The sequence below is a fragment of the Nothoprocta perdicaria genome, unplaced genomic scaffold (genome assembly GCF_003342845.1).
Source record: "Nothoprocta perdicaria isolate Ctin4 unplaced genomic scaffold, notPer1 scaffold_20, whole genome shotgun sequence".
Taxonomy (NCBI): domain Eukaryota; kingdom Metazoa; phylum Chordata; class Aves; order Tinamiformes; family Tinamidae; genus Nothoprocta; species Nothoprocta perdicaria.
The window spans coordinates 5,797,011-5,823,896 of record NW_020455205.1 but is presented as its reverse complement, the minus strand read 5'-3'; the positions used below and the strand labels follow the sequence as shown (position 1 = coordinate 5,823,896).

The window sequence follows — 26,886 nt, the reverse complement described above, 5'->3', positions numbered from 1 at the left end:
TGCTGTGAAAGCCATCGGTGTACGCTAGGTTTCCAAGACCTTTCTCCACATCCCCTTACAGTTAGTTACTTTTTGACTTGAGCTGTTTGTTTGAATTTCTAGTTATTTCGCAGTTTCACAGTTTACCTGTTTTTTTCCCTCTCGTTCTTGTTCACAGACACATTATTTAACAGAAAGCGTCTGACTTTTCTTTTCACAGGTGGTGCAGATGGTGTCACAGCTACCAACACCGTGTCGGGCCTGATGGGACTGGAGGCAGACAGCACACCTTGGCCAGCAGTCGGGAGAGCTCAGAGGACCACATATGGCGGCGTGTCAGGTCAGTGTTGCCCTCTTTGCTGCCTGGTGCTTCCTTGGAGGCTGACAAAACATCAGAAGGTCCTTGTAGTGGGCTAGAATATCATGTCTGCAGTCGTGCCGAGTTCTTAGAGCTTGTGGCTGGTCAGTGTTTCTAATAGTCATGACAGATGGAGCAGATTAAGTGTGAAGGCTTTCGTGTTGCCCTTTCCTTAATGGTAAAATGCTGCATCAGAATACTGTGATGGGGTCAGTAGCAAGGGACGGAAATCTCTTCTCCTGTGACCCTCACTTTTCCTGGAATTTTTCATTCTGTCACAATTGTCAGGGCACACGTTAGACAGGGGCTAATGAAAGGGCAGCACAAGGGGAAAATATCAACATTCCAAGTGCAGTATATGTTTCACAGCCTGAACTCCGGCCGTCCTTTCTCCTCCCGACTGAATACACTGCTTCCGAGTAGCTTATTTAGTCCTCTTGCCATCATGCTGAAAATGATAGATTCTATTAGGCAAATATATGTGTATTTGGGTAGGCTGCTCTTTGAGATTTACAAGAATGTCTTGTACAGACCCCATTTCCAAGTCCACTTCACAGCTTAATTTTAAAACCAGCAGCAAAACTTTTACACTCCAGTTCAGTGCCTTTGCACACTAATGTATTAATCTCCTGACCCGGTGTACTCTGTTGCTGTGACAACTTGAACTTGACCCTGTGAGGACAATATTGTGAGCTGCTTGACCTTACTGGAATGGAGATTAGTCTCCTTGGTGATAGAGGTAGCAGTAAATATATATAACAGCAGTAATAGCATCCTCCTGATTAAGTCGAACATTGTGGTATCGGAACCACCTCCCACCTCCACCCAAATCAGAGTAATCAGCGGAGACCAGACAGGCAAAAATGCTTTATTTTATGTGACTGCTGCTACTCTTAGAGAACCGTAAGAAAGGTAGCAAAAGATACCTTTTATACAACTTTAATTCACACAAGAGTATTCAGTGGAAAATTGCCTTACTGTCTTAGATAACTGCATGGAATTTGGAAGTTTTTAGAGAACGCTGAAAAGCAAGAGATAATGATCAGAAAAAATGATTATGCCTATTGCATAATGATTATATCACGGTGACAGTCCAATGAAATGTTATATTTTTAATATTATACAAAATGGAAGGAAAGAAGGAAAATGAAGAGAACAGCTATAGCCCATTTCAATTTCTCTAGCCTGCCATGTTGACAAGAAAAGAATAAAGGAGGTCACAGTGGGTGCTGTGCATTAAAAATTAATAAAAGAACTATTGCAGTAGTATTTTATATAAGTAACACCATTCACATTTTCTCATTTAAGTTGCAATTTCTGAATATTCCTTCCTACCATAAGTCTGTCTAATAAAATCTGTAGAATGACTGCGTTATGGAAAAATATGTCTCATGTCACAAATTTAAAACATGTATGTAGTGTAAACTACAGCAGCACGTGGATGCTTAGGCACGTGGAAACACCTGCCAGTATTTCCATACTTTCATGGTTTATAATTCTGTTTTAACTTAGATCTGGGGAAAATTGCTATTTTGTGTGCGTGTGTGTGTATGTAAATGCAAAAATATCTTTTCCTTCTCGCAGTTTTACGTATATCGAAAGAAACAGAAGAAGTCATTTTGGAATATACCATTCCATAGGATGCAAATCTGCTTATTGAAAATATATGAAAACCACTAGAATTTTTATCAATTTATCATGTTTTGAAAGCATGTGTCATTGCAGACAGACTGAGGTTTCGTGCTGGTAGTTGTCCTCTCTCGGTGCCTGTCTGAGTCACTGCACAGAAGGAAGCCACTGGGCCAGTAAAGTCAGGAGCCCCTGCACGTGCCCTGCGCTACCTTCTGCTCAATGATCAGGAGGTGACATTACACACATTTCTGAAAACAAGGAAGCAGTTTTAAACCAAGAGAGCTAGCACACTTACAAGCAGGCAGAACACCCAGGAGGGCATTTAGAGTTGCCAGAGCAAGAGGCAGGGTGGCCCCGGTGCAAATGTGCCTAGCTCAAGACCCCCTAGCTCACAAGGAATTGCTCATGTTTTAGAATAGTTTTAGAGTGCTTCCTCCAATCTGGATTAAACTGGGTTTAGATCAGTCTGGATATGCTTTTCATGTTTTCCTGCCTACCTTTTGCTTTCCACTTGATAGTTTGAGAGTTTAACTGCACTGTTGCAGATCTCAGTGTAGGGCAGTTTATGTTTTCCAGGCGGAACATGGCTCCGTACTAAAGAAGCACCTTCCACTTGCAACTTCCTTCCTCCTTTTGCCTGACTTGTGCAGAAACGGCTAGATATAGAACGATTTTTATTCATCTTTTCAGGAGAGGTGGACATTGGAAAGAAGATTTGTTTTAAATTCCTTCTAAATTAGTAAATGACAGGGAATTTTCCACAATCTAATAATAATAAAAAAATATTATCAATTCCTTTGCTAAAGTTCGTCGGATGTCTCTGAGAAGACTTGTGTCTTAGTTATTTTGTAGGTCTTTCAGAGAACCAGAGGTTTAATGAGATTACCTTTAAAAGCCCTATTTACCTTGAGTTGTCACAGTGAGTATTATCTTTCCAGCCTGTGCTCAGGAAGTTAACTTCCTGTTTTGCTATAATTTGATCAGCCCCGAATTGCTGATCTGTAGGAATCTTTGCTATTTCCTCTTGCACCGCACATTGGGAGGTTCTGACACAGCCGCTCCCAGTATCCCAGGTGGGTGTCTGACCACTAGGCTGTCGAATTAGTGTCTTTCTTTGCTCTCCAGCTCCTTGTGAATATTGAATTATTAATACAGTGTGACAGAGCTCTCCCAGAGCCCTCACAGCAGCGCAGCCGGCCCACCTGATGTGGGAGATGCAGCTGTGAAGCAGAGTCCCTCCCGGCTCTCCTGTGACTCTCATTTACCCTCCCTAGTGAACATGGTGCAAACTCTTCCTCCTCACCCTCTGCCTCTTTCCAAGGGCCAAGAAATCTTTGCAGGGAAAATGTCACTGCAATAGGTACACTTTAATATTCACAAATTGGCATTTTATAAAGGGAATTCATTTCTAGTTGGTGCCATGGTGCCCTAGCTGAACCCAAAGGCTGGAGCAGTCTTAACGATGTCTGTGGCCTCATTACATGGGAGATTCATCTATTTTTTAAGTTTCCAGGAACTACCCCTTAATCAAAAAAGTGTAAATGTCTTGATGAAGCCTCCAAAATACCAGTAAGGAAATAAAACCTTAGATTAAGTTTTAGATTAAAAAAAAGAAAAAAAATACAGCTCCCCAAAACATGCAACTTGCCAACCCCATCCTGTGTGTTTACAGAATTAGAGACCAGCTGGATTTCCTATAAAGGGTTTTTCAATTGATCAAGCAGCGTTAAACTTTGAGAATATAGAACATGCAAGATTTTTCTCCAAACTCTTATTTTATGTGTGCAATTGAGAGTGTTTGATTCTGAAAACAAAGCTAATGGTGATATTTATCCTCACAATAAATAATGATGTCTGACTTCTGAAAGAGAAGTTTCAATCTGGCTAAATATAAATGATTTTGAAAATGTATGTTTTATAGGTACTAGAGTAATATGCCAGGTCTCCTAGAAATAAATGTTAATATACTGTCAACAGCTACAGGCCTCCTTAAGATTTGTTTCCGTTAAAATTTAAAAAAACTCTCCGTGAGCTTTCATACTGTGCTTACATATTTGAGGTCTGTTTTTTTTTAATACACATCTTGTTGCAGCACTATAGGATGGCTATTGCAGGCAAAACAAAGCCGAGCTGCTGTTTGAATTTCCATGCTTTTTTATTCTTCTTTGTCATTTGTTTGTTTCTTTGCTTCTGTCTGGAAGCCAGGTCCTTAGGGGGTATGTTTTTAACAAGATACCCTGGACCTAGCAGAAAACTTGGCTAAAAGTAGATCTTTTTATTCTGCACTCAATTGTTCTCATACTTTTTACAAAAATGTTGGTTTATTCAGGAATAACAGTTGAAGCTGTCATGTCTGTGTAGTATTAATACTTTGCCCAATTATTGTTGCATTGTGTAGTATTTTTACTGGAGTATTTTGACATCATTTGCATAATATACAGCCTATTAAAATTTCTGTGTTTATGTATGTCCTCCAGAGCAAGAGAAATTCAGAACGTTGAGTGTTACAATTTTGGAAATGACCATGAGAGATCTAGATAGCGGATTCAATCATTACACGTTGGAATATATAATTCTTGGAAATGAGTAGAGGCAGTTAATTTTAATTACTTTTCAAGTAAGTTAGTGGAGCTGTGTGTTTTTACAAAAAACACTGTCAGGCAGCAATTGTGACTTTTAAGGGAATACTTTGCAGGTGTCATTTCATTAAATTAAAATGTGTACATTATATGAAAAAATGACATTATTAATAGGGACATATATTCCAAGCTGTTGAAATGCATGAATTATCCTGAAAGGGGGAAAGTCAAAGTTATAATAAGAACTGCCTTTTAATTTTATGCCACATGATTAAAAGAAAATCTCAAAAAACAAGAGCATTCACTTTCATAATCACAGTTCTCTCAGTGCCTGTGTGGTATTGATTTTGGTCAATAGAAATGTATGAAGAGTAGCCTATCAGTGGAAAGAAAAGAAAATATATGTATGCATATGCTCATGTGTTTACTATAAATATTTGCTGAGAGAGTTAAAGACTACTTACATTAACATATATTTATAAAACAGTGTGTATAGGAGTAAAAAACAAATATGTGCTATAGCACAATTTTAATTTTGGTTTATTATTTCTGTTAAATGTAGCCCAGCCATTAGAAGTGGTTATTTGCATACATTATGTCAGGATGCACAAAGAGGGCTCTGTTTTCCGCGCTGTCCTTGCAGCAGTCGGGTTTCTCCTAGTGCTCTGCCGGAGAGATCAGAGCCCTAATAATAGATTTTTGACAGGGAGCTCGCCTGCTACCTGCCCTACACAAATCCTCACTGTTCATGTTTGCTTCATGGCAACAAAGCAGACAGAAGGAAAATGCCAAGTGCTGAGTTTGAGGTACAGCCCTGCCATAGCTTGACATTTCAGCAGAATAGCAGTTTATGAGATGCATAATTTTTCATCTGGGACTCAGCTGCCATTTTCATAGAAGCTTGCAGCTCATTGACTGACTGGAAGGAGGGCAAAGGTTTACGGCATAGATCAAGGTCTACATCCTTCCCACAGCTATTTAAAATAAGTATTATTCTGCAGGTAGGGTCAGAGAACTGCACTTTTTTTTCCCACTTTTAATATTTTTAGCCAATTTCCCACAAAGAAAACACTTTACACTTTTAACACAGATGCTGTTTGTAGATTATTAAAAATGATGGTAATTTGTTTCACCCACCAAAAGATTAAGCGAGCCTTGAAAAAAAGGCTGAAGCGTCTGTCTTTGCACACACAAAGCTGTGTATTCTGCTCCTCTTAGTTTGAAAAAGCTCATTCCAGCCTTCAAATGAATGAAAAGTCTTTACACTGGGAGCATAATTGGTTTGTTTTTTATTATTGTTATAGATTGAATTTAAATTTTCTCGTTCATGTGCATGTACTTGGGAAACAGATGCAGTGTAGGTACATGTAAGTGAGTGTTTAATTTAGAATTACACATCTCCATGAGCTTCGCTAACAGTTCACCATGTCACAGTCTCATATAGAACAATGGTACAGTACATTGGATTAATTAAAGAAGCCTTGCAGAGAACTGAATTCTCAGTATGTCAAGATTTCAATTTTATGTTAAATATTTTCTAAAGGCCAGACCCTTAAATCTCAGGGGCTGTACCAAGCAGTGAGCTGTGAATTTAACCATAGGCTAACTGCTAATGATAAGGAAAAGAGTCCAAGTTGAGGCAGCTGTAATACAGTCGTTGGATTAGGCTATCAATCACTCGGTTCCCTGAGGAACGGGCAAAGACGACAAAACAGTGAAAAGGGAAATTAGGAAGGGAGGGCATGACTAGAATGAGATTCTTCACCAAATGTATCTGTTAGTTGGCTGAATCCCCCAAGCATCCGACAGAAGCGTCCAACATTGCTTCCAGACTAAAAGCCGAGTATTTGTTCCAAACTCCTAAAAAAAAGAAAACCACATTAAATCGTCATTAACTATTGCTGGTTGTAGGTTGTATAAATGCAACATATAGATCAGTTGCAGTTTGCTCTTTTAATACCTGTTATTAGATTAATCTCTAAACTACTGTAGTTGAACGCTGTGGATTTACTGTTTACCTTAAATCTCATATAGAATTTGTGCTGTTGAAATAATTCCTTTTCCAAATGTGCCTCCTTTTTAATGAACAGATAACCGTTAAGCCATCAGATTTTATTGATGGCTGCCAAAGGCCAATGTCAGAAGGTGATTTGGATGAAATCAAATTCTACTATGGCATTTTCTAACATAGTGAAAAAAGCAGATGATGGTGGCCTAGCTTGTCCATACGTGTATGGAACATTACAGCATCCTAGTCTGTGTACGGCTAAATAAAGTGGGAAATCGGGTGATATAATGGGTACAGATTCATGTGGTTTAGTTCAGTCATGTCATAGAGAGTGTAGCTTGTATAGTTAGCACCTTGGAGATGGAGTCGGATGAAGAAAGCAGGGAAACAAACAGATGAAATGAAAGTCAAAACATTATTAGCTTGATGGAACCAGGGGCTTTTTATTTAAATTTCTTTGTGGTAATGGATAGAGATGTGTACAGCACATGCAAACCGTGGTCTGACAACAGGCTGTTAGTCTGTCAGGAAGAGAAAAATGCTCCTCTGGGCAGCAAGACCGAACCTGCTGCCTTGGTCGGTTGTCTTCCAGGTGTAGGGGAGAGGCTGCAACCTTCTGCGCTCTCAAAGGCAGCAAAGCAGCACATTTTGCATTGAAGAATTACTTCTAAGTGGCTAAGTGACTAAGTGGCATCTGGCTGTGGACTGGGGTGCAAAAAGATGGATTGGGGTAGCAGGGAAGTTTGGCTGGCCTGGAGCTCTGCAGAGCTTTCTTGCACTGTCGAGTATGTGATGGATTCAAACTTGAACATCCATTATGAGGCTTCAGTATAGGAGGCAAAGGAGAGATGTGACGAAGAAAGCAGGGTCCAAAGCCAGGTGCCTTCCCCTGTTGGTGTTACAAGCTCCTGCTGTTGACCATGCAGAGTTTATGGTTGTCTAGTCTGCTGACTTGTTATTGTGCAACAGATTCGACAGTGAAGTTTGTGATACGGGTAATACTTGAGAGTGCTCAATAAGGGATCTGTCTTCTCTGTCTTCAGTATAAACTGTACCTGTCACTCACAGCAGAGAAGTTCCTAATAATAATTCTAAAAATACCACGAATCTGGCAGAGTTTTGTAAGCAACTCTGATAAACAGCTGCATCAGCAGAGATTAACCCTCCTTCATACTTACCCACTATGTCTCAAGCAAGCTTGTTTTTTTTTTTTTTTTTTATCTCGCCTACCTATTCGTTCTAGTCACTAAATGGCAAATACTGGTTGTAAACCCCATCTGTATTCAGTGGAATGCATTTTCTTCTTACCTGAAGAGTCAATGCATTCTTACTCATATGCCTAAAAAACCCGTTTTGCTGTATATTAAGTATCAAAACCAGGACTAACAAATTCAAAAGCTACTTTTTATGTAACGTTTGTTAAGATGGAGCTGTTGTTTTTCCTTCTCTCCTGTGCAGCAGCTGTACTTGAAGGATGAGCCAACTGGCTCCCATCTTCCCTGGTGGGTCTCGGGGTGCTGTCGCCGCTAGCAGCGTGTCCTGCTCCAGCTCCGTGCTGGCTGTGCACCAGCCTCAGGAGCCTTCGCAGCGCAGGCACCTCTGTGAGCCTCTGAGGAAGCTGGGCTCCCACCAGGCTTGCTATATCCGTACAAAATAACAACCTGATTTTAGGAATGGAGATATTAGGATGGTGACAGGGTAACTTGGAAAGAAAGCTACACGGTTGCATGAAACTGAAATAAATCCAGTTGCCAGAGGTTTTGATGGTCTCGTAGAGCTTTTACAGGGAAAAAAACAAAGCCAAGAAATTATTTGGAGTAATTTGGAACCAGGGCATTCCTTTACATTCAGCAGTGTCAGAAAGGCATGATTAACCTGTTGTTGTTGTGGACTTGCTTCCATGTAAAAGAAAACCTAGAAATTTCCTGACACTGGTTAGCTATGATTTATAATGAACTCCCCACAGTGAATACATCTCTTTTCACTTACATTCTTCTAACATTCTGTGTTTCCTTGGTATCCTACTTAAATGACGAGGAAATTCTAATGCCAACATCAAATGTAAAACTCAGAGGACAAAATAAAGGCAGATTTGGTTAACAGAGTAGATCCTGGGTTTGCTTTTCAATGGACATTATATCATCCTTCATGAGTTATTGCCAAAAGCATTTATAAAATATTACCCAGCTAACAGAACATCTTCTTTTACACTTCAAATAAATGCAACCAATATATAATAGTCAGCTAAGAATTCTGCATTTTAATACAGTTTCATGCAAGAAACAGTGTTGTTTCTTAAATAAGCTGTATAAAATAAACTAAGCTGTTAAAATAAGCTGTATAAATATGCTTCCCATGAACAGTAAATACACACAAAGTCTTGTAGGGAACCTGCTGTGGTTACCCTATTTCCAATTTATCATCAGCTTACAACCAGGTAACTGCAAATGTCTTCTCCCTTAACACGTACTGTATAACCCTCTTCACAAAGTCCTCTTTAAATCCCCAAGGATGCTCGGGGATTTAGTGAGAGTGAGTGAGAACTGTCAAGGGCAGCATCCCCTTGGCTCAGGAGGAGACACACAAATCCATAGGGAAGCTGTAGCAAATATGTGGAGAAGGTGGGCTTAATGATACTGGATCAGGCAATGAAGTGCGTGGCACCTGGCTCAGCACCAAGGAAGGCTGATGCTCTGAAGAACTTCATTATTGTCAGTTCAAAAGCAGTAGCGATGTGTTTTACAAGTGTGCATTGAGGATATGCCAATTGTTATGGTTGTGCCTGGCCATTTATGTGTGTTTTGTAGTCCTTTTGAGTGACATATTGTTTTTCAAAAATTTGTATGATTAATCCAATCTGCATTTTGGCTGTGCTGAGCTCATCTTGCTCCCTGTTATTTATAGTGGTGCTTACACTGCTAAGGCCACATCAATTGCTTATCTGTTGAATATACTAGCTTTGGCAGTGTTTCTACTGATTTTTGGATATATGCCCATTTTAATAGGGAGTACTCAGAGAATTATTATACTCTAGCCCCTGATAACCTCTGTGCATCAGAAGCACTTGCAGAGAAACTATTGCCAGACAAAGCATCTATGAACTGATTGCTTCACATATATGTATGTAATATATGTATATAATGTAAGCAGCTTCTTTAGATCTTGTTAGAAATGGAATTTGAAGGATTCAGACCTCTAAAGAGGATATGATGGCTCAGTTTGGCTCACAAAGATGGTCTCCTCCTCTGGACATCTCTGTGGTTCTTTACTGGTGTTCTGTGTTTCTCATGGATGATGCATTCCTTGGGTGTGCCCAAGTTTTTGGAGGGCAGAGAAGGCATGCTGTAGTGGTGTTCTCCTCTGCCCACATTTCCCTTGTCTTCCTGAGCTGCCATTCCCATTGGGACGCTTTTGGATCAGAGAGCCCTTCTAAAGCACCCCACGGAGTCTGAAGACCCACCAAGGAATGTTGGGTGGGTGACAGGTCCCTGCTCTCTGCAGGATCTCATAGGCAGTTCTGAGCAGAAGTCCAGGTTCGTCCTGCTGAACAGGACAGCAGGACAGCTTGCTTACTGAAAGACTGTTAAGCTTTTTATGATGATCATAAAGACACATTTTCAGAAAACAAGGTAAATTTTAGGTACCTTTCTCACTCCATGCATGTCATCAGAAATTTGAGGTTAGTACGTTACTAATTTAGCAACCTTAGCTAAATGCCTATGGCAGTTTGGGCCTGTGTTTTGTGAGGAAAATCAGTTGAGTAGGCAAATAAATTATTCATTTTTTTTCTAGTGTGTAGTAGACTTCTTTTCCTGAAAACACAGATGTATCTGATGGTAGCCTAATTCATTTCCTAATGTGATGTCACAGGAAAGAGTGTTACTTGTATACTTGACATTAAAATATCTTCTCATCAGTTGATGTAAGGAATCTGGTGTTTTTTATATATGTATATTTATAGATATAGATATAGATATAGATGATATAGATACATAAAAACACCAGAGATATATATAAACCCTAATAACAGCATTGCAATCCCTTAATATTCTTTCTCATATTCTTGTTACAATAGGTGTCTGACATATATTTTCTGGTTTAAAAGCCCAAAACAAATTTCTGCAGTTTAATCTCAGTGTTAGAAAAGGGATCACAGCAGCTGTTATAGTATTTTGTATTTAAACGAGTTTTTGTAAAGACTCCTGACATGCTCCCGGGGAGCTAAACAGTGACAAGCATGCGCTGGCAAGCAAGATCAAGCTTGGTGAGTTCACACAGCTCAAGTTTTTGCATTGACACTGTAACCCAATTCTGAAAACCATTACCCTACTGCATTTATTTTGGCTTTCTAGGTGATCCCTTCCACTTGAATTAGGGATTTCCACTGTTTTTAAAATACTGTAACTTTGGACTTGTTTTTGATTTAAGACTGCAGGGTTGCTGTTGCATCTGTGTTTGATGACATCTTCAGTAATGTATTCTGTATAGAATTACAAATGACAGCAGAGAACCTTCATGACTTCAAACGTCTCTAAACACTGAATGCAGAATAATTTAAAAACCACATGCACCTTTCACATTGTGAAGCACGCCGTGTCCTAAATTTGTGTGTCTTTGAAAGTCATTGATCAAAAGTGAAGTTCAGACATATAGTCATTATGGGATATAATTAAGGAGATTAATTTTTGTTTGTGTCCTTTAACTAAGAAGAGAAAGATTTTTTTTGCCTAATTGCAAGGGCACTGTGTTTAAAAGGCTTATACTTTACTTTTGGAGTTTCTGAATAAAGAATTTAAGCCTATTTGGGATTCTAAGAAATTTGTCATGTAGACTAAATTAGTTACCAGATGCATTGTGCAACATATGGCATTGTACAGTCTTTGTGTGCTTCATAGTATTTTCTTAAATTACCAGTATTTGTTTTGATTCCAAAAATGCACTTGTCTAGTGCTTTGGACTTAAATGCGGGCTTTTCAGTGCTGAACAGATGTGTTCAAATTTCACATGAAACGGTTCCACTTTTGTGAGCCTTCCCCTTTGAACATTCCAGACACAATATTGTGTCAATGACAGGTCATGCAGATGGTATCTTTCAACTTTTATATATATACTTAATGGTTAAATAACCTTCAGAATTCCCAATAATTCTGAAGCAGCCTAGTTTTGTCCAAAGATCCTGTCCATTAAATGCATCAGCTCTTTCAGATACTTTTCATTTTAGATTGGAAAAAAAAACAAGAAGGAATGAGAACAGAGCTCTACGTTACAACAGTAGCCACCAGCAGCCCTACACCTGTCTGTGAGCAGACATATTCCCAAGTTTGAAACTGTATTGTTGGTAGCCATAAAAAAGACAATAAGGTGCCCAAGATCAGGCTTTATATGTAATTTACTTCTAAGAGGAGACTGCTTGAGCTGATTCATAAAGAATACGCTTACATCCTTCCTACTAACAATTTCAGAGGAAAGAATGCTCTACCTTTTGGGGAAGGATGGGGATTTGGAACCAGGATTGCTGAGCGCTGCCTCTTCTGCCCGGCTGAAACCTGCACGCGCTCTCTCTTCACACATGGCTCTCCTCTCCCAGCATCTCTTGCATCTCTTCTCTTCTGTAAGAAGGAGATCTTATACCTTTGTACAGTATTTGGATAGTCTTTCTTAGAGACCCTGCTCAAGTGCCAAGTCTTGCAGGGTTATTTTTAGGAAGTAGCGATGTGCCTTCTGAGCAGTATTTTAAAATCAAATCAATGCTTTGTGGGCCCCAGCCTTCCATTAATTGCCCTTTGCTTTGATCACAGAAGACCAATGACTGCAGTTTAGGAGTTCTGTTTTTATCATTTTTCTTGAGTGGAAGCCAAGGGGATGAGTAAGTACATAAATTAAGTCCCTTACTCACCCTCTGAGCTGCCCTCATTGGATAACAATTAAACCAATTTGACAGAGCAATCTACTGAATTCCCTCGCATCTCCTTATGTTGCTCTGAATATATCAAACAAATGAGTGTTTAGGCCTATTAATGCTGTTATTTTTTATTAATGCTGAAACCAGAGTTATGATGCAGGTGCATAATTCCATCTAGAAATCAACATTGAGTTGTGTGGCTGATCACATGCAGGACTGGTATAAATATGTTTTAATTACCAAACCTCTGTAATATATCTGGAGCTACTAAAGGCCTCCACAAATAAGGATTATGCTTCTTCTGTGCCACAGGTGGTTTACATAGCATGGGCACGCTCTTGTTTTACTTATCTCTTAAGGAATGAGTTCTTGGTCTCACTGTAATTCTCAGCTAGGAAAGAGGCATAAGATTTCCCATAATTGTGAAGTTTATTATAAACAAGGAACAGAGGAATAAACTTTTCTTAAAAATCATCATCCATACACAGCACTTCACTGCAGCTGAGGTATGATGAGCTCTTTGTTGGGGTGGGAACAGTCCTCTTCTTTTATAGAAAGCCAAATATTATAATGTAAATTTCATTACAAAAATACAGAAGAATAAAAAACTAAATATTTAGAAACTTTAGAACCTAGTTACAAAACCATAATTACAAGAAAGTATTCTTGTATAATGAGACCTTTGCATCTGTTGTCCAGTGTTTTAATGTCCGTGGTAGTTATTAGCTGAATATTTCTATAATTTCATTCTGAGAGCAACTGCCATTCTTGAAACTAATGTTTCGTGGTTATGTGTTGCCAGCTTCTGAGGCCCTCGTCTTATAACCTACTGTGCTTCCTCTTTCTGAAACTAGTCACTGCTGAAGAAAGTAAAAGGGTAAAAACATTTTTTTTCTCCACAGCAGAACTTACACAGCACCATTGCTGCTACAAAGTGATTGTAGTATTTTATCCACCAAGAGTGACACTGGAGGAAGGTAACTTGATGTACAGAGAGAGATGTTTGTATATAGGGAACCAGCATTTACAGTGGCTTGGCTTGAGGCAATGAATTTATTTGCAGGTTGCAGGCTGTGGTCTCAATCTTTCACTGTTCGGGTGCAGACTTCCCACGGGGTGTGATGGTTGCAGAGTCTCCACCAGCACTTGCTTAGTTGAATTTAAGTTCATGCCCCATCCAGACCAGTAGGCAGACTTGCAGTTCTGGGAAATAAAAAGGACACAGAACAGACAAGTGAACCACCCCACTAAGTGTTTATCATCTGAAGGCCACACTGTCTTCCTAGGGCCTCAGCAAACTCTAATCACGCTCTGAGAGTTTTCAAAGGGGGAAAAGCTGTCAGAAACCATTGCAGGCCATTGAGCTATAGATATTGCTCAGAGGACACTGGTAGTTTGGGGAAGACTTGCATGTATTTCTTTATTCCCTAGTTAATTTTATGTGTATTTTTTATTTAATACCTTCTTTCTCAGATGCCCCTTGCAGAGCTGCTCCATGCAGACACAGTGCCGCCGGCTGCACTTTTCTCTTGCAGCAGGAGCGCCGAGGAAGCTGTTTTGGCCCCTGAGGGGGAGAGGCTCTGTGGCCGGAGAGGTCACCTCTGTGTCTGGGAGCCAGACTGCCTTGGGATCCTGAAGAGGTGAACCTATATGAGAGAGAGGGGGAGCCTGGGTTATTTAAATTTGTGTACATTGACATTAAGATATGTGGCTTTTGGCTTACAGAAAACGGTGCTTCAAAAAAGAAAAAAAAATAATAAAAAAATCTGTGTTTTTTTCTATATGGAAACGTACTGTAGGAATATATTTCTAAGCCCTCTGCTGAGTGTAAGAAACAGCCCTTGCACTTGTCCCAGAGAGAAGCGCCAGGCTCATTGTATTCCTGCTGTTTTGCATCTATTTCAGACCCGTAATGATGACGCCTGGAAGTTTGCCCTGTTTTGTTTGTTTGTTTTGTTGTTGTTTTTCTGAGTAAGATCCAAGTAATACTCATTCTTTGTGCTTCTGGTGCCTTAGGACTGTGGGGAAATACTTGCAGTGAGACACCCCTTATAAAGGAAGCAGCTGCAGATCCTTAGTAGGCGTGTGAGAGGAAAACTTGCTTGCCATGTTTCCAGAGGCTTCTGGCTTTTCTCTGTCACGACTGTGATGAGCCAGCAATGCGGAGCAGGCCTCAGGGTTCTGCTCTTTCCAGCTTCTTGTCCTTCCCTCCTAGAATAAGGCAGAGAAGCAGAGGGTGCTGGAGTGGCACTGCCACAAAGCATGTCCGTGCCTAGCCTTGGGAGCACGTTCACCTAAATGTACTCATGCGAAGCTCCCTGTAACTCTGCCTTTCAGAGACCTCCTGGAGTTTGAAAGCTTCTGCTCCAAAGATGCTTCAGTTTCTGTATTAAGATAAAACAGGCAAATTTTGGGTGCTGGAAAACCCTCCTAAAAAAAAAAAAAAAAAAAAAAAAAATTGCAGCAGGAGAGAGTGGGAACCCAGCTGTTCTCTCCTGGCTCACGGTTTGATCCACAATTTATATTTGGACCTGTAAAAATCAAATCTCTTTCAGTCTTCAGTAGGAACAGCTCTAGTTCTTGTTCATATGAATTCTTATCTGCACAGATCACTTTGTGTCCAACTCCAAAATTGCAAAACAAAATTGACAGAAGCCCCCATACTTTGCTTCCTTCCAGATCCCTGTGCTGGCAGCAGCAGCTTGCTTTCCAAATATCTCAGCAGACTCCAGTATGGCCCTTTTTTCTTTCCACATGGTAATATAGCCCACCAGCTCACAGACACATGCAGATTCGCATGTACAGTCAAGGTAGATAGTTTCCATTTATTGCTGAGAGAAAAAAAAAAAGTGTCAAATAACTTCCTACTCATCCTATGGCAAGCAGATGAGGAGGGTTGTATGCTTCAGCTACCTTAGGTATAGCTATCAGTTCTCCTCCTCTTGGTTGTGTGAGTCTTGAGAAACGGAAAGTGTTGAAATAAATGACTATGATACACAAAGTGTTGAAATAAACATTTATTTTAACACATTGTATGTGATGAGCCATTTATTTTAACACTTTTCACTTGAAGTGTTGAAATAACAGGTTTTATCAGGGGACGTGTCATCCACTGTTTCATGTATATGTGAATATGGAAATATATCTACTGAGTGTGTGTGTGTATGTACTCATAGAGATTATATAGGTATATAGTATGTAATAATAGTATGGTAGATGTGTGTGGACATACAGTATAATATAGGTACATAGAGTGTTTTCAGCTACAATGGATTAATTTGTCTCATAGTATGTTGTTGAAATAGACTGGTTGAAATTGCAGAGAATAAGCCTCAAAATGAACTAAAGCTCTTAATGAATTGCATAAAGAGGGAAAGGAATGTTTTCGTATTTCTAGTGGTAGTTTCTTTAGTCTGCTGTACTCTTATAAATTGTGCTTTCATTTCTGTAATGAACATTCTGATCATTCCTAACAGTATGCTTCAGGTTTTATTAATAATAAAAATGCAATACTTTTATTTTTAAATATATGATAGGAGTCTCAAGGCAACACTGCTTCTGAGGGTGACAAATCTGCAAGCCTTGGGTAAATAGCCACAAACACTGCTGCAAGACTTGGAGCTAAATATATGTGCTTGTGCACCGAAATAAACGGGCACTGAGACCTACCAAGTGCTAAAGTGAACCCATCACATTGTGAGGGATGGGGCACCCAGCAGAATCTACCATTTGTCGCACTGTGATGGTTCCAACTGTCCTGTTGGGAGCTGCGGACAGTATTTCTCCAATGGTCTTTCCTTTAGCAATTGTGCAGTTACAATTCCTGTGGCTTTTTTCCCTTATGTTATACTGGGAAACTACCTCAGTCACTAGCACTGCTTTTACGATTTTATTACTCTATGACATTGTTAATATTTATTTTATTTTTTTACACTCTCAGTCACTCTCAGTGACTGGCATGTTTGGGCCTAGTTCAAAGGCAGAATTCTGTACAAGAGGCACCTCACCTGCTTCCAGAGTACCCGAGGCTCAGCTTGCCTGTTAGCAGCAGCAGCACCAGATAACTTCTCTAAGTCATCAAGATGAGCTGTAGAGAGGCAATTGGGGAAAAAAAATATATATGTACTTAGCCAATTAAAGATTGTCTAAAGGACCTTCTGACAGATCTTCTAGCCTGAAGTCAAACGAAAGGAGGAAACATAAATGAAACAAAATAATGACTATCTGATAAGCTTTGATGTTGAATGTTTTGCTGGGTTTCATGCAGATCACCAAAAGTATTGATTTCTTGTGGATCCGTAATTTTCAATGAAAGAATTCCTTTGTTTGAAAATGTTTAACCAGCTCTTCCAGCAAATTCAAAACAATTTATATCTGTCCTCTCAATTTTTCCTCATGGAGTATGAAATGAGTGAAAATCCCCCTAGGTCTTTCTGGATAAATAATATTTACAGATAAGAAAAAAAATATTTTCTCTCTGTCTCTCTTTCTCCAGTTCTAATATTTTTAATTGAGAGGAGTCTCCTATGACCACTAAACATTTATTAAAAAAGAACTCTGGTGATTTTATGAACTTTCAACTGAAAGAGCATAAATAACCATCAGTAGAAATCCAGGAAGAGTAAGTATAAACCCTAAAAAGGACTTTTTTTTTTTGTCTGTGCTTGTGAATCTTCTACCTTTTCTTATTTTGGGTGGAAGTTTTGTTCGAAGGAAACAGGAAGTGAAGTAATTACTCCTTTTTGGCAAACGTAATAGGAATCAAAGCCACAGGCATTTCATAAAGAGTCAAATGAAGAGTTAGCTTTGGAAACAAAAAAGAAGGAAGTAACTATTAGAGAAAATATTAGCCTCCCCACCAGTGTATCGGACCATAAATGTTCAAGATGGTTGTGCCGTAATTACAGAAATGGGTAGAATGCAGTAAGCAAGCACAGTAAGAGCCAGAGGTGGCAAAGTGAGTTCATGATTCTGCATATTTGAACCAATTTTTATCTCACTCTGAGAGCGTGAGCTGAGCCCCGGCGGCTGGGCCGGGCTGCCAGCAGGTGCTGAGCGCTCGTAGGGGATTCCCGTCGCACCAACGTTCCCTTTCGTGCCCCGTTTGGTGCAGAAATACACGCTGAAAAGTTCTGGGTCGGGATACCCAGTGCCTTAGTACACAGCGTGTAATTTATTAGCGAATTTGGCAAGTGGCTGTTGATGTTAATAGGAGTGATGGACTGAACAGATTGGGAAGCAGATAGGAAGCAGGGGAAGGTCTGTCTGCCAGATCCCGAGCTGCGTCAGAAACGCGGAGCTGCGCGCCATGAAGTAAGAGCAAGGTCCAGCTTGAACTTGCTGCTCTGGCACCTCCTGTGCTTCTTAGGCCACTGGCTAGTATATGTCCCATTTGGAGACTTTGTAGCAGCTATGTGAAGTCTTTCTCTCTAAACATGTCTGTTCATTGGATTTTTTTTCTGCGCATAAATGCATTCCCTGGCCATATTGAAGGATGTGCCTGCTACACTGTTTCATTAAACTGCTGCGTTATCGGGTAATTGTTTAAACATAATGCCATGGCACTATCAAAAGGAAAGGTGAACTAATGGCATTTGCAAATGTCAGGGATTATCTTAACACTTTTATTATAGTTTATAAAAAGTAGGTTCAGGGCATTCCATGGCAATTATTTCCACAGAAATTGGTTATTTAAATAAATTGCTAATTATCTGGATATGACAGTATTGAAAACCCTGCTAATGAGTTATTTGATAAGTATAGCTTATGATGGCCACCTACAGGTGGGAGAGAGAAAAAACATACAGAATAATTGCAATCGAAAGGAATGCCATGCAGATGAATAACATATAATTTCCTTAAACTATTTACAAATACAAATTATATATATGAAATACTTAGATCGCTGGCACTAGGAAGCAGTAAATTTCTTGGTGCGGAATTACATTTTCTTTATTTGCTTTTTTTTGCCCTAATTCCCCAACTTTCTTATCTAGTTACTCTCTGCAATATTGAATTGATCATCCGCAGTGCCTGAACTTTCACAGATCAATTCCCTGGCGTAATGTTTTTCCTCTCAAGTCTGATATTTGCTGTCATTGGTTTCTTTTGTCATTAGTTTTATTAATTTTAACAGTTGGGGAGATAACAATGTCAGCTGTCTTCTGAGAATGTATTTACAGAGACAGAGAGGGAGATGTTGCTTAGATTATTTTGTTCCCTTTTTTTTTTTTTTAACGGCAGGAGCATAAAGTTATTTATTAATCACAATAATGTCTATGCTTAATATCAGTTTATTTTTCTTTGTAATATGTAGGCTCTGTGGTAGAAATCTGACATTAATTTATAAAGAAGAACTGCAGTTTAATATAATGTAATGCATATGAAAAATAAATTTTCTTTTACATTGCTCAAAATGGTGAGAATTACGACCCAGTTTCAATTTTATGCCACCTACTAAGCATAGATACAAAAATTTGCATTTATATTAACCTTATGTATGAGAGTTTGCTTTTCTTGTAAATCCGTTTCTTTCACTGATACGGAGTTTGATAAAGACCATTCAGACAGTTTCAAGGTTCAGACTCTGTACTGGCAACTAAAATGATTTATCTGAGTTTTTCATTTGTTGTTTTTAATGCACCTGGATCATGTTTTCCTAAAGACTCATTGCTACTGTAGGTGTGTGTTAAAGATTCTTCATGCTGCCACACTGGTACACAGCATTGCAAGCAAGAATAGAGGCCAGAATTCAAGATTACTGAGAACAGTGATTTGGGGGGAGAGTAGGTCATTGTGATCAAGCTGATCTGAACTGTTTCTGCTCAGAACTAGCAATTCTGCTGGCTTTCTGGATGCTTAACACCAAGCATTCTCCTTGATAAAGGCTTTAAATCTGGCCCTCAAGTTTCAATTTAGTCAACATTTTTTGGCACTTGGCAGGACTGAGTCCTTCAGGGGACTCCAAGGGCTTCTGAAGTCTTAGGAAAATATATGTCTTCTGGCACTGGTAAAGGGTTCTCTGCTTCCAAAGGAAAATAAACAACCAAACCAATGCTTAACTAGACTGAGGTATTGCTGCTAGCAGGCTACCAGTCCAGCTCTGTCTGCGTGCATGGAGCAGGAAGAGGCAATCGATCGACAATTGCTATTGTTGCATTTCCTCAATGACCATCCATATTAGGCAGGAATAATCTGATTTACTTAAAAAAAAAATCAAGTAAACTTTTATGACAAGGAAAAAAAAAAAATCAGAGACTTTCTCATCATATAGTTATTAGGTATATTATTATTAGTTATTAGGTAAAGGTATTAATTATAAGGTAAAGATATTTGGTTTTGTAGCGAGACTTGAAAAGTAGTTTTCAAATGTCATCTCTGCCACTTTTTCTTTTGTCTGTCTTTTTCAAATCTTGTTGCCCTGCCTGAGGCCTGGGTAAATTGTTTATTAAATTTCATTATTTTACAGTGAGGTAAATGATAACTACCTGCAGTGTCTGCCAGCAGCTATAGTGCTGCTATCAAGAGTGCCCTATCAGCACTTTCCCGGCTATTGGTGCTGAACCAGTGGCCTTACAGGTCCCAACATGTCCAAGTGAATTGTGGCTGCTTATTTTTTAGCATGTCAGCTCTCTTTCAAATGTTTGCAAGATTTGGATCTCAACTTCTTACGTATCATTGGATTTATCAGACAACATTCAGCAAATCCGTGATAGTACTTACAGCTATTTCAAAATTTGGCATTAGATCTCAAACTTTATTTCAGCCCTTAACAAAACATTCCTTCTCTACCAGTTTCTTTAATGCTAAAGAAAAGTTGCTGGGAAGACCAGTGACATCCACATCATCAATGATCCTTTGACTGAAAACCCTTTGGTGGTCAAGCCATTTATTTGCTCTCACCAAAAGCTCACTCAAAATGATTTTATATTCATTTAGTTGAATTACTGATTAATGGAAGGCTTTTGCAACTGGATCATTTATCACTAGTTATCATACTGAAAAAAAAAAAAAAAAAAGAACAATTATATTCTGGGAATATTTTGTTGTGTAACTTATTACTACAAGATACCAGGTGAGGAGCCTGTAAGGCTTAGGAACTGATTGAATGCCACCTCTCGATATTACACGGGGGTTAAAAACTTGTAAACTTTTGTGCTTCAAGACAGAGAGTAGTTTTAAGTCATGCAGTTTGGGGAGAAATTTCCCTTTGGGCACGTGAGCTCAGATCTATGAATTTTTGTGCTCTTTCAACCTTTTTAAAATAAGCACCATGCTACCCCACAGCTCAGTGAGAATCTGGAGGTAAAAACAGTATAGGAAGGTTTAGGCTCACCTGAAGTATCAATGTCATGAACTGATGTTTTTCATTCAGATTATTTTCAGGAGTTTTGGTTGCATAACATATGTCTTGTTGTGCATGACCTCCAGAAAGGACTTTATAAATTCATAAGGGTAAGCAGTATGGGGTTTGTTTGTTTGTTTTTTGTATGAAGTCTTTGTCTAAGACTGGGCCATCAGTTCTGTTATATTTGCTCTTTGAACAACAGCAATCATCTTTATTCAGAGATTTGTTCTCTTCCTCTCAAACTCGTTACTATTGATCTAGCACAAATTATGGTAAATGTTCATTAGTGTCCAGTGGAAAGTTGCTCTCCAGCTTATTTTTGTAATCTGTTTTGCTCTGATCTTAGCTTCTTTAAGGCAGTGTTTTATGAGATTTCTAACTGTCATCAATTAGCTTCTTGTCCCCTTCCCCCCGCCGCCAAACACAGTGTTAGTTTGTGTTGGGTTAGGCTGCCCCTTTCTGCAAATGAAAGATTAATAGGCAGAAAACAACCTACCCTACGCCCCAAGTCGGCCGACGTGGATGGTGGAGAGAGGGAAGATGCTGAGCTCAGTCAGCCAGGGTTGTTTGGGATTCGTATCAGGATTTCATATCATGATATTTTCCCAAGTTACATAACACAACATAAAATGCCCTAATGTTTCCTAATGTAGTTAGCCAGTTCCTCTGGGAGTGATGAATCCCTCCGTTACAGTAGTATGTTGTTTTCCAGTGACTACATAAAATTATCCAGAAGTTCTCCAAATAAGATGGAATTTTTAACAATACAAAACTGCCTAAAGAAATGTCAACTAGCCTAAAAACTAAAAAGATGAATGTGCGCAGACATCAGGTATTGGGTGATATTTATTGTATCTGTATGTATATTTTAAATAGTTGCATACTACCAGTAGGCTGGAGCCAAAACAGGTATGGACCTAGTGTATTGAGATTTTAATGGTAATTCCTGTAAATGCATCAGGGAGTCGTCTAACTCAGCTTGTGTGTGCCACGTTGGAAATGTGAACTCCCATCTTGTAGATGCATCTGTAAAAGAGTATGTTTTTGGGATTTGTGGCTGTCATGCTAAGGATGGTGGCTACCTATGGGATTGCTGTAATCCATGAACACATCCAAAGTAGAAACATACCAAATGGTACATGAAATGTCATGTACAGGAGAAATAAGTCTTTTAAACAATGATTTAGTGAGACACAAAGAAACTTGGACATTGTACTTGGGCATTTATACTTGTGCAACGTGCATTTCAATAAAGCAAACTGGTTCTTGATGTAGAAATGGAGATCTTTTTATCTGCTGTGTGTGGTATGGGATAGTACTGCTTTCGGTTTCAAACATTGCTAGTCTTTGTTCTGAGCATCTGCTAAGAAATTCAAGCCACCTTTGCATTGTTCATCCAAATGTTTCTGCAATTTTATTGCACCCAAATTAATAATACAAGTATTGATACCACTTGAAACTCAGCACGTGTTGGTTTATAAATTAGTATCATCTCTGCCTGTCAGAATTAGACATTAGTCCCTAATGTTTCTTCCATGAGGGATGTGCATATTACATCGGAGGATATTCTGACATTCCTAACAAAATATTCTGACTTTATGTAGGAAATGCCATTCGTCCCATTGCCCTCCGTGCAGTGTCTGCTATAGCCCGGGCTCTTTCAGGATTTCCCATCTTAGCAACTGGAGGAATCGACTCTGCCGAAAGTGGGCTCCAGTTTCTGCACAGCGGCGCTTCTGTTTTACAGGTACTTTTTTTTTTTTTTTCTTTTTACACCCCCTTTAAAACATGTAAATTAAAATGTCTATAATTAAAGTCATAATGTATCTTAAAGACTTCCTTTCAGACACTGGCACAGTGGATTTAATGCACCATTGAAAAGTATTTTAGCTCTATGCTCCTTTCTAAGGGACATTCACTTCAGATGGAGTAGTAGGAGTTGCCAAAAGATCACTTTGGGTGTCACAAAACCAATCTGGGAAAAGACTAGCTGTGAGTGTGTAAGCACATTTTCCTCTAATCTGTAGGATTTAAATTTTAAGCATTTATTCTTCATCACACAAACAAGTTTAACACAGGGTTAAGTTTGAGATTCCCAACCTGTTTCCTTTATTCTCAGTTTTTGTCTTCTGCAAAGAGGCTGCCAAGGACGGGTGTTTTCAAGGAGCACTACCTTGATCCCACAGGGAATCAATTTAAAGAAGCTCTTCATGCAGGCATCCCGTGTCTCTTAAGTGTGTCTGCTATAACGGAAAGCACACAGCTCTAGATAAAGTGTTGACGTTGTAGCCTGTTCCTTTGGACTGAGGTGGTGGTTAGGATGCGGTGGTTGACACTGCCTGCCTTGCTTTATGGGCTATGCTGAGGCTCTCTTGGTTCAGGCTGGGATGGTTTGTTAGTCCTTGTTGTGAAAGGGAGCTTTGGTGATCTGTTGTTATGGGCAGTTGGTGAAAATCGCCCCTTACCTGTTCTAATTGAGATGTTTAGAGCATCGTTGTGAGCGTCGTATATGTTGGACTGGTTGATATAGAGCAGATGGTAGTTGCACTATATTTTTCCATTATATATAGTTCCATTCTGGCAGATATTAGTCCCCCTTTGTGTAATTCCCAGCATAGACAACTGCAGCTGTGGGTCTGGTGAATATTGGCTTTGTGTCACTCCACAGTGACGCAACTGGGATGATTTAATTTCCCCAGTCCACTTTGACATTAAAAATTGGGTTCACTGTGACCTTCATTACTGCACAGCTATGGTGACTGCTGAGATTAGTTCCCTGTTTACTCTGTTGCAAAAAAAAAAAAAAAAATCTAGGCAAATGTAACATTTTGGTAACGTAACTTCTTTTTTTTTTTTTTTTAAATGCACATGGATACATAGAAGATAGCATCCGTGAGGACTGAAGGAGAAGGCTCCTGCCTCTTTGTAGATTCACTATGGTCATTAACTTTATTAATATAATTGCCTTTTTTTTCCTAGTTTAGTTTCATTAGAATGCTTCAGACTTTCTCTTTCCCATTAATAGATCAAAGATCTGCCTTTCTTACATAATGGTCTGAAACTCTCTTTCGTGTAAATACTTAACAAAGATGTAAGTTACAGAACAACATTTGTCTACAAAAAAAAAAAAAAACAGAATTGGCAAAGGAACACTCATAGAACATAGTACACACATAATTTAATGAACCATCCCAATCAGTGTTCAAGAAAGAGTTTTGGATTTATGAAACATTTTTGATTTTTGTTTTCTTTTACTAATAAATAAGTTCTCTGGAAGTGGCTTCCAGAATTCACTTTCATCTATACTATTCTTGATGTGCATCTACGCTAGCCTTCTGCCCTTCAGGGAACATATAAAACTTGACTCTTTCCCAAAGATTTTTCTCAGGAATGATGAGAAACCTCTGTCCGGCACCTCCGGCTTTCCACCAGTTTAACTTAAATCAGCTCTCTAACTGATTTAAACTCTTCTGTTTCAAACCTATCCTCAGTATGCGTGGGCTATTTCTGTTTCACTAAAATAGAGAGGCCATTTATATTAATCTCAGATAAGTGGATTCTAAAACTGGTGTGCAGGCAAGTTCTGAAATAGTTTAATTACATTTATTTAAAAATAAACCTTTAATAAAGTCAGTGCAAGATTATGAATAAATAATTCCCTCATCTCAGGAAAGGCAAATGGAAGGGAGCGTAAACAGGTCATCTCTATGGACAGCCATATAAGGAATATGCTTAACAGAGACTGCTGTGAAACTTCTGTTTGCTGGTCAGACTGGGTAGGTGGTGATAGCTAGAACAAGACAACCTCATCTTCGTAGGTTACCTTTGGAGCCTAGTTATGATTATGAGAATTGAAGCTGTTTTCCTTCCTATCTAGGTCATGCAGACATCCACCTGTAACAATTTTCCCTGAATCTCAATTTCTCCTTGACCCTTGTGAGAGAGGTCTTCCACCTTGTACCAATGCCCCATTTCTTCCTCACTAGTCAAAACCTCTGTAGTTTCATGTATGCTTTCATTAGTCTTTTTCATTAGTCTTAAGTATTTATTTTGGACATACTTGGAGATGGTGCTGAATGGACATATGAATTGATCCAGTACTATCAATTTTATGGTCTTACATCATGTTTCCAAAACTGTGAAGCCTCCCTGTGAGAGATTTCTTGGGAGACAGCAGGAGTACAGCAAAGGTTTTGGACAGGTCTGTAGCTCTGCACTTCAGCTGCTCTGAGGAAGCAATAGTCTGCTCATCTGCTTGCAGCTGAAATGACCTCGAGGTTGTTACTGCCTCCATTATCACCACTCTGCTACGCAGAATATTACTCGGATGTTTTTGTTTTAGCAGTATTTTAACGGTGTGAGGAATGTCAGTTCGTCCAGCATTTAAACAACTTCTGTCTGATAATGCCAAGCAGCACAGATTGTATTGATCCATCCTTGAAGCCTAGTTAGAGCCTAGGAGAGCAACACTTGGGTGGTCATTAGTCTCCTCTTTGTTTTTCCTAGAAGGGAGTCCTGTGTCCTCCCTGCTGCAAGATGATGATGATGAGCTGAGAAAATCTGAAGGTTCTCTGTGCGTTGATTTAATTGCAGTGGGGCCTGTGTCTTGGAGAAGGAGGTTTATGAATAATAAATGTAGCGCCATTAAAAGCAGGATCAGGTTTTTCACTGCATCTATTTCACCACAATCACTTCTCCATTATTTTTTCCAATGGCTTTTATTTTTAAAATGTGGGGATTTATTTTCCATTGACAAAACCAACTTACACAGATATACACGTCTGGAGTCGCACAGTAAGCCATATTTTAATATATGCTGTAACAAAATCGAGTGATATTAAGCAAGCGTATTAGGGAATGGTCCATGCAAAGAGTTACAATATTCAATGTGTGTAGTAACTCAGTGTGTTTTATCCCGTCCTTTAGTGGATGGAAGGCAACATTTTTAACGTCTTTACTGACAAAATGATCATGCATAAAGAAGTCTTGCAGTGGGTGTAGATAACTAGCTGGTCAGTAGTATCTGAGAATAAAATTTACAACAGTTGAACAGAGTATTTTCCTCTTTCTGTACTTTTGAAGCATTTGCAAAAAAAAAAAAAAATGCTTTTTGCATTTAAAATGTAGGTACATTTCAGTCGTTCTTCAGCTGGTTTCCTAGCCCTGTACTTTTTTGTAATGCACCCAAATTCACCAATCCCTTTTCAGTACAAGAATAAAATTAAAAGAAAATAACAGTTTTATCTGTGGAGAGCGCAGTCCTGTACTCCTTGCATATCCAAAGCTCTAGAGATCTCCAGCTACATCTTTCTGAGGTACAGTTCATTACTCTGGGCTCCCAGTGAGTCTGAGTCTTTCTTTTAACTGAGTTTTTTTTATCCCCAATTTATCAAAATAAGAAGCATATTCAATTTTTTTTTTGCATCTTTTGCATCATATATGTGATTTACCATGTCACACTGATGGTTTGTTAAGTTTTTGCCAGGCTTTGAAGTAGACATATATTTTTCAAAGTCATTTCAGTGTAGGAAATTAAAAGTGGAGACAATTATAGAAAATTCCAATGGAAAGAGAAAATGCATTATGGAAAAAGCAATAAAAGTGCAAAAATATTAAAGTAAAAATCACTTCACAGTAGCCTGAATGATTCAATTGTAGATCAATATAGTGTAGTTAATGCATTAGCAGTAGAGCATTAATTTGCAATTACCGCAGGTGATCCGATCCTCTGTGTTCTGTCCATTGACATAAATGACCTTTTGTTGAAAGAGATTCTGCAGTCATTATTTTTAGCAGATGTAACAAAAAAAAAAAGGAAAACTAGAACAAAGAGGTACTCTCTGAAGTAGGCATTTTTCATGGTAGACTCTCTTAACTCTATATTCTGCCCTAGAATACTTTTGTTAATCCTTCATATGAGTCATTAATTGGAAAAGAATATGGGTTCTGCTCAGGAAGATTTGTATCCTTGCCCGATAACAGAGGCCACGCACGCGTCCCGCTCTTCCTGCCCGGCTGGGCTCCGTGAAGCTCTCTGTCTATGTAGCCACGTGGCTAGAACGGTGCCGCGGCGCCGCTTGG

General features: G+C 39.1%; 1 protein-coding gene across 1 annotated transcript in view; it reads left to right on the top strand.

Annotated features, from left to right (window-relative positions):
* DPYD (dihydropyrimidine dehydrogenase) overlaps positions 1-26,886 on the top strand; it is a 277,603-nt gene that overhangs the window by 197,957 nt on the left and 52,760 nt on the right. The window contains exons 18-19 of the mRNA XM_026038025.1: positions 200-319; positions 22,410-22,552. Of these exons, the coding sequence (XP_025893810.1) occupies positions 200-319; positions 22,410-22,552 (263 nt within the window). The remainder of the gene's footprint in view (positions 1-199; positions 320-22,409; positions 22,553-26,886) is intronic.